This window comes from Dreissena polymorpha, chromosome 10 (genome assembly GCF_020536995.1).
Source record: "Dreissena polymorpha isolate Duluth1 chromosome 10, UMN_Dpol_1.0, whole genome shotgun sequence".
Taxonomy (NCBI): Eukaryota; Metazoa; Mollusca; class Bivalvia; order Myida; family Dreissenidae; genus Dreissena; species Dreissena polymorpha.
The window spans coordinates 58,288,723-58,297,655 of NC_068364.1; the positions used below are offsets into that span (position 1 = coordinate 58,288,723).

The 8,933-nt window shown below is 35.8% G+C and overlaps 1 protein-coding gene across 1 annotated transcript; it reads right to left on the reverse strand.

The window, feature by feature from the left end:
- Window positions 1–3,519: 3,519 nt before the first annotated feature.
- On the reverse strand, window positions 3,520–7,076 carry LOC127848175 (uncharacterized). The gene is made up of 3 exons (XM_052380478.1): window positions 6,817–7,076; window positions 5,626–5,847; window positions 3,520–4,127 (listed from the first exon to the last, which is right to left on the reverse strand). Exons 2-3 carry the CDS (start codon window positions 5,839–5,841, stop codon window positions 3,891–3,893), a joined length of 453 nt encoding a protein of 150 aa, XP_052236438.1. The 5' UTR covers window positions 5,842–5,847; window positions 6,817–7,076; the 3' UTR covers window positions 3,520–3,890.
- Between the last annotated feature and the right edge of the window lie 1,857 nt (window positions 7,077–8,933).

Below are 8,933 nucleotides of genomic sequence, written 5' to 3' on the forward strand. Positions count from 1 at the left end.
TATACGCTAGTATAGAGTGACATGCATAATGAAGTTAAGCGTCGTAAACAATAAGTAATTGTGCATTCTCGGAAATTTGGAATTAAAGTGATATTATGGGCATTTTTCACTGTTGAATTGAGCTGAAAAGAATTAACAGGTAAAAAGAGTAAGTTAAAATGTGGTTACTGACCAATTATCTGCAACTCATCTTGCTACCAGTTGTTTATAAAAATATATTTTATATTCGATATTTTTACGTGACTGACCCATTCCTGTAAGCCGAAATGATCCGTAAAACAAAATTTTGTCCTTGTGTCATATGAACGAATCTGCACTAAAACTAAATTTAGGTTCACATCGTACATGCATGATCAGTTGTGAAACGAACGTACGGTTGATATTCAAATGCATTATTTTTCTCTTTCTGAGAAATTGTTTTAGTACTTTGGTGCTGCATTAACAAATATAAGTGAATATGAAGTGAAAACACCAAAAATAAACAACGGTTGCGATAGACACCTTTGAACTGTTAGATGCCCATAATATCACTTTAATTGTTATTGTGATTGTTTGCAATAGATTTTATTGGATCTACGGCGAACTGTTATGCCCTTTATTTGTGATCAGTATTGAAATGTATTCAATATTATCCCTAGAATTTGTGTAAGAATCGGAAGATACAGCTGTTAAGGAAGAATTATGAAGTCATGCTTATTTGAATGGCGTCATACTATAATATATATTTTTTTTAAGAAACAAAGCTCATGGTGTAACTTGCTTTGCTTTATACGCTTTTTTTTCATCTCTGAACTTGTTTAACGTAATATTAAATGTGATAGTGCAATGAACGCAACGATCTATCGTCTTCAAAGATAGTGACAGACTGAAAAGAGAGATACATGTAATTCACTGTCACTCCAATGTCAAAATTGAGGCTGTCCATATTTGGGAATTAAGGCACTAGAGACTTCAGATAACACCCTTGCGTAAAAGATCGTCTATCGCCACATGTACCTGTCTATTGATAAGATACAATAAACGTCTTTGTTAGCAGCCGATTTTAAATGAGGCTATTCTTCGTTGTGTTGCAAAAATTGCTAGCACACTATTTCGCTTCAGTTATTGATATACATTATTTTGTGAAAGAAAATACACTACTGAGCGTCCGTGTAATTTAACAATTTTCAAAATAATGACGACAGTTCTGTAAACTACTGATAGAAATGCAACAAATTGATTATGTTATCCTATGTTTCAGAAGGCCACCTTTTTCATCAAAAGGCTAGTAAAAATAAATACTTCCGCAAACTGCCATTTATTCACATTTAACATCCTATATAAATCCAAAGTTGGCACTATGTGTAATTGAGTGTTCGGGAGATGTATCGTTTGCGCCATCTACGAAGAGATTCGGAGTATGCTGCAAAGACGAGCACTTTTATGCTAGGTTTACATCTGGCCACGATTACCACGATGTCCCCGATTCCAGAGCATCGTGGCGAACGTAACAGAGCGTGGAGTCGAATCGGGGTGATCGTGGGGGAGCGTAACGGAACGTGGTTGAATCGGGGACATCGTGGGCATCGGGACAGATTTTAAATCAAACTTAAATTTCACCACGATTGCCCCGATTCATTTTCTATCGCAGGAGATCGCAACAAAGCGGCTTTGTCGTGGGAGATCTTAACAGGACGTAACGGAGCGTGGTGGAGCGTGGAAGCCAATCGTGTTGATCGCAACAAAGCGTAACAGAACGTGATGCAAATCGTGGGCTCGATCGTAGCAACAAAACGTGCTGATTTCGTAAGGAAGCGTAACAGAACGTGGAGTATACCATTTAATCGTAGAGCTCCCCGATTTTTTAGCCTCTGGCTAATCGGGGAGATCGTGGCCAGATGTAAATTTAGCATTAAATAAACTTTTTTGCAAATTTTGAAAGAAGCATACTAAATTGATTTGCGCAAAATAATTATTTTGCGGTCACAACCCTGGCTTGTTATAACACATGTTGCTATTGATCAAAGCTAAAGAACCTATTCACGTTTTAAATAATGTATATGTCGCCATTTATGTTATCGCTTTACGCATGTATTCAGATAATGAATCGTGTTGATTAAAATACCCATGTCCATCGGACAGTCCTTCGGTTGAAGATTTGTCCATGCATCAATGTATAGATTTGTGGATGCCCTCTCCTTATATTATTTTTCCATTTTCCAACAATTTGAATCCGGCTGCAACAAGGTAAACGCGTTTTACTCCCAATTTTACGTAATTCTAGTCCGATTTTTAATGGGTGTATACATAAAAAATATATTGAATTCAAGTCATTCTTCGTAATGAAAACATAATGATGGCGATGATGATAACGTATGTTGTTGTGATGATTACACTGCAAGGCGCGCTGACGATGTTGATTTGAAGGATGTTGACGCCAAAAATGATAATGATAAATACGATTGACATCGTCTCTTTTGTCTGCAGACAGAACAAGCTTATTATTGGTGCATCAAGCAGCATTTTCCGAAAAACGCGTATTTTAAATAGAACATAGGTTACGGTTTGTATTGAATATAATACAAATAAGCGGCGCTCTTTGAAAATGGGGTTTAATGAATGTGCCGTCCCATATTAACCTGTGCAGTCCGTACAGGCTAATCAGGGACAACACTTTTCGCCTAAACTGGATTTTTGCTAAGAAGAATTTGTTTTAAACAGAAAATATAATAAAAGCGGCAAGTATAGCCTCTGATAAGCCTTTGCGGACTGCACAGACTAATATAGGACGACACTTTACGCACATGCATTAAAACCCCTTTTCACAGAGCACGGCTCAATTTATTTTCTTTGAATATTGGAGGTGGTTCTTATAGCCTGAACCATATTAACCATAACAGTATTGTATCAACTAAATTCGTAGACTAACATAACATTAGACGCAAAAAAGAAACAGATGTTTCTATTACAAAACAGATAAACTTATTCAAAAGATATCCACAAAACACCACTTCATTTTTTTTAAAAATAAGTTTGTTAAAGTACATAATACATAATGACATGATAATATATATGAGCCGCGATCTCGGAACACGGGACTTAATGCATGTGCGTAAGGACTCGACAGCGCAGGCTAATCAGGAAAGCATTTGTCCACCTTAACTGAATTTTTAATAGGGAGGGACTTCCTTTAAAACTCAACAACTTTGTTATAACATTATGAGCTGATGTCTTACCACATGTGTGAAAGACTGCTTTGGCGTTTTTCTATCATTTACCATAAAAGATGCTTGTTAAAATATTTTCAAAAAAATATTTATAATTTATTCTTAAAATGAGGTATCACTTATGTATGAATATACCAATTATAAATAATATATTGAAAAGTGAATAATTGTACTCTACCGTCAGAAAATTCGCCTACAAAAACACACGGGTATTTTCTGTTTGAGTAATAAACAATATACTAATCTCGTATTTTATTCAAAAAGATTTAAAAAGTATTACTTGCGTTCATATACAATCGATCTGGTGAGTCAACGAAAGTTATCTGCCAAACGCCTCGCAGTGTTTACCTCCCCTATAACGGAATGGAAAACTGCTACTACCCTAACACGTACCGTATTGTTATATATAAACGAAAATCGAGGTAACGAGACATTCATGACTTGATGATTTACAACAACAAAATAACCACTTCACTCAACACGCACACCACATTTTACTTTATATCTCAGAGGTATTATTTTAGAAAGTGTAGTATATTACCGGAATAAACAGAGTATTTGCTGTTTAATAATTATGTTTTGTTTGGATGTTCTAACAGGAATTGTTGCAATAAGCACCAGTGTTCATATTCGAAAATGCGTACACTTAAAACACAAGCACCATTATCCACGGAAGTCGCACAGTCAAACGTGTCCTTCAAGCTCCTGATGGGTGTCCACAATGTTCTTGTCAATATACACGAAGTACAGGATAAGGTAGCCGGCGATTACGACGGCGGAAGCAGCGCCCAGGATGCTCATCCACTTGGAGATGTTTCCCAAGCGGCGGGCCGCGCTCCCCAGGTTCCCCTTCCGATAATGCCGTGACAGCAGTGAACAAGTGACCGCGGAGATTCCGAACAGAGGGTTGATGAAAGTGACCTAGTGTGAAATAAAAGTAAATAACACAACAATCGGTGTAACTTATCGTAACCATAGTGTTTGCAAAATCATACATAATGTATTCCTTAAATGTGGATCAAATTTGCCCGAGTTCCTGCGTGGAAACAAACAAAAATCCATTCCAATATCGTATATTTGGAACGATTTTGGCTCTATTAAAATAATTGGAGCGAAACAAGATGATGGCAATGCGCATTTATAGCATATACTACTGCTGCACTTTTCATCATATAAGCCTCATCAGTGACTGAGATCACGCGCGTAAATACAAAGTGACGTAATACTTATAGAATTGCAGTTACTCCTGTAAATGTCATTAGACCGGATCGATCTCAAAGGAGGTAATCACGTGAAAGTTAAGATGGCGACGTCCATGCCGAGGCAGTTATTTTTTGCCGCTCTATACGCCTTATTACTTTTGTTAATTGATTAATGCCGCTCACTTTCCAGCCATATCAGTAAACATGTGATAAGCGTTTATTGCGTATTAAAATTCGCTGTGTATCTCGACTTAACTCCCCGCACATTTTCTTAGTGAAGCTTTATTTAGGTCATCCCGCTTAGAAATTTCGCCGAGAGTAAAGTCGAGATAACGAGCGAATATCAACACGAAATAAACGCTAGTAACTTTCTTGCTGATATAGCAGGAAAGTTAGCTGCATTTAAACAATAAACCCAAGTAATAAAGGGTATAAAACTGCGAAAAATACCTGCCTCGGCATGAACGTCGCCATCTTGACTATCACTTGATTACACCCTATGGATCTGAAGATCATGCGCATGTCACCCATGGAGATGCTTCCAACTTAAAGATGATTAAGTTGAAAATCAAATTAAGTCGAATTCGGATCATTTAAGTCTTATATCTCGCGCGGACATGGGTTGTGCGACGGCGTAAAAACTGAAGGACATACGAATTGATTGAAGAGCTAACATCGGGAAGAACGGAAACGATCATAGGGATAATTCGTTTCTGACTTAAGCAAACTCAATTCCATCACAAAAATAATTCGGAAGGACGAACACAGCGGCGGATATTTGTTCTCATCCATTGAAGATAATAAAACATATTGGTAACGTGTTTATCAACGATAACAACACATTTGTTTATAAGTATCAAAGTATGTATATGTTGGAAAAAAATCAAACAAAATGTTCTTAACAATAATATAATTCCCTTCTTTTACTGTAAAATGGTAGCATGTACAATGATATTTCATCTCTTGTGATTGTAAAATCCTTCATTTTAATGATCCATAAAAAGTTAAAATCCGAATGTCAACATGTTGAAAATCAAACATCAAACAAACATTTGAAATGTAGATACAAACAAAGCTAACAAATGGCTTTTCAATTACGCAATTATAAATGAAATGGTATGGAATTTTTAAAAGATTTTACAGATGTCCGCTTTGTTTGAACAACCATATAAACTGAGTTTTCCAAAAACACGAACAATCCGGAGTCAGTCAATTACCAGTATAGCCAGGGCGAGGTAGTGTGGCGGGCGGGTGGGCCGGTGATGTTGTATCGTCCGTCCCTCTTTGGACTGGGTGTGTCTCAAAAGGCGCTCATGGCCGGATTCAACTTCCAGTTGGCGCGCAGTGGCCGTCTCGCCCCCAGAGGTCGTGCTAGTGAAGTCGTCGGCTATCATGGTTCCCTGATGGCCTTTCAGAGACGTCTCGGCCATCATGTTTTCCTATGTAAAAAACATAAGTTTCCAAGGAATTGTTTTAAAATAATTATGCAGCATGGCAATACATCTTCAATGTAACGTTTTAAAATCATATGCATCCTGTTTATTGTGTTTTATGTGAAGTGCAAAAATATACACAACATGACGAAGCTTTTTATTTATACTTTTTTATTCATATTAATGTTTCTGTATCCAAAACATTATACCGATTTCTTATATAATTTACAGTCAGTATACAATATGCGATTTGTTATGATGATAATGCATGACGGAATTTATACAAATACATCTTGTTGTCGGATACATGACGATTTGTAAACAAGTACACAAAAACAACATAAACAACGTAAGTAAACAACACAATTAACTGTTCACTGTATTTTGTATTTGATAGTTGTTGTTTAATTTGGAAAAAATCCAGAGAATACCTAGACGAATAAAAGAAACCATATTGTGATTTTTCCCATGCAAATTGTTTTTTAGAGTTACAATACATCAATTGTATTGAGTGAAAAAGCCAATGCTATCATTAAATCATGCACGAAATCTGATTTTTTTTTTAAACACGCACCATTTATTAAAGATGTACGTGTATTGCAGGACCTTTAAAACCTTGAAAACTATTTTACATGTAAACTAGATTTAAAAATCACATGCAGATTTCTGATATAGTATGCTTGATTTTATATTAACCCATGTATGCCTAGCGTCTAGAAAAAAGGCCTTGGCAAACAGCATAGACCCAGATGAGACGCCGCATGATGCGTCGTCTCGTCAGGGTCTGCGCTGATTGCTTAAAGGAATTTCTGTAAGAAATATTCTAAAAATAGAAATAAATATACCAGACATCCCTTATTTTGGAAATGAATTGATCCAATTTAAAAGGATGGGAGAGTCCACTCGGTATAAATGGGTTTAAACTGGCGACAATCCATGTGAATCATTCGATCTTCTGCGTTACGCTACGATTACCTTTTAATAATCCGAGTCCAGAAGCGATGTCTGTAACATCAGGATGTATAATTCTACATAATGAATTTCTCTGTCACTGTTGGCGACTATAAAACCACTGGTGTTTATCTGACTTCCGTTTTTTCTCAATACCTTCGCTTTATATCTACGGTATATCAAGTCACAGTTGTTCTTTCTGCGCTAAATATATATTAACAAACACACATAACAACACGCCATTTGCATCTAACCACAACGCTGTGGTGACAATACCAAGGAGTCTAAATGTCGCAGACCAAATCAATACCTCGAGATACGCTAAAACGGATACGGGGAAGGTCATAGATGCGCATATCGACTGGAAATTACTGTTTTCTCGGTGACAGCTCTCTACTCGTCAACTCGAAAATGAACGTAAATTCACCGTTCTATAGGCTGTTTTGGAATGGAAGTATGATTATTGCGATGAAATTGAATAAAGTATAGTGGACGGAGAAAAAAGTTGAATGTGATCTTAAAAATATGATGCTTGTTAACCGACATTTTACCGTTCTAATTGTTTTGTTGAATGGCAGAGTTTATATCATATGTGCCATTCCGTAATTTTTTTTATTTATTTTGATCCATGTATTTTTTTTATTTTTTTTATATTTGTTATAATTCACTGCCTATGTATTTTTATATAAACAGTGTGTTTTTTTATTTCAAAATGCTGTTTTGTGCCTTGCTGAACGGTTGCTATGAAAACTGTTGGTATAACTAATAAAAAAACGTGAAAATTTGAGCCGCGTCTTGCGAAAATAGGTCGTAAGCCATATGCATGCCAAAGCATCTCAACAGCCTGCGAATTTTCACAGGCTGTTCAGGAGCTACCCTGTCTGATATTAAGTCACGGAAGATTCCGTGGTCTTATAGCAAAAATGGTATCTTCTGAACAAAGTGTGCGAATGCGCAGGCTAGTCAATACATACTCATACCGCATATGACATACTACATACTACATATTTCGTCTTTTGTGTTTAATGTTATTTAGCCGATTAACATTAAAACATTCTTCTGTATGGAGAATAAACAAACAATTTTCAAGTTACACATATCAAGGTATTTTACATTTACAATAACAATAAAATCGTAGCAGACCGTTTTTTTCCAAAACAGCACGCCTTTTCTGTTCGGAAAAAAATACGCTTATAGCTATTTCGCGTAAATATATTTGTATTAAGCAGTCGCAAATACAACCCCTGGCTTCAATAATTTGCTTTGCGTTGGTCATTAATGGAGGAAAAGCTTGTGGACAACTTAATTAGCGACATCATTCGCATCAGTAATAACCAACATTTCCAAGAAACAGTTCGCATAAACAGCGTGATATACGCGAAGCGAATATGTCGAGAACAACTGTATATTGAAGTTTAAGCAAATAGCAATACTAGTATACGTGAAGAACATGTTTAGAATAAGCAACACCTATGTTTGATTAATGTTTTGTGGAAAAACATAGTATCTCGTTCGTCTCAAGATACAGGTATAGAATTTCAAAGAAATTAATTAATCACATTATTGTCAAACTGAGATTTAAATCACATTTTTACAATGATATTCCCAATTCAGATTGTTTTAGATATCAAGATTCTCAAAATCAAAGCCATGCGATTGAAATATTATTGGTTGAGATGAGTTATAAACATTTTACCCGCTGCTTCTCGATCTTAAGGAACATTTGCAAAAAAATCGCATTTCGTGAAAATCGATGTACACACATTTTAACTTAATCATCTGATGATTTATCATTTAAGATTGTTTGTTATATTTTAAGACGAATAAAATAGTTATTAAAATTTACATGGTTATCAAATAAATCCACGTGGAAAATTAATTATATATAAGTTACTATGTAGCATTTATGAATGTTTCTTATTATCAAATCAAATGTTGCACTTTCAATCTTCTTCTTCATTAACCCATTTATGCCTAGCGTCTAGAAAAAAGGCCTTGGCAAACAGCGTAGACCCAGATGAGACGCCGCATAATGCGGCGTCTTATCGGGGTCTGCGCAGTTTGCTTACAGGAATTTCTGTAAGAAATATTCTAAATATAGAAATCAATATACTAGACATCCCTAATTTTGAAATAAATTG

What these genes read in the sequence shown, in the direction of transcription:
- LOC127848175 (XM_052380478.1), bottom strand. Translation starts at nt 5,841, where the DNA reads ATGATGGCCGAGACGTCTCTGAAAGGCCATCAGGGAACCATGATAGCC. An exon ending in ACCTCGCCCTGGCTATACTG is followed by an intron (nt 4,128 to 5,625) that starts GTAATTGACTGA and finishes ATTTCACACTAG; the next exon opens with GTCACTTTCATCAACCCTCT.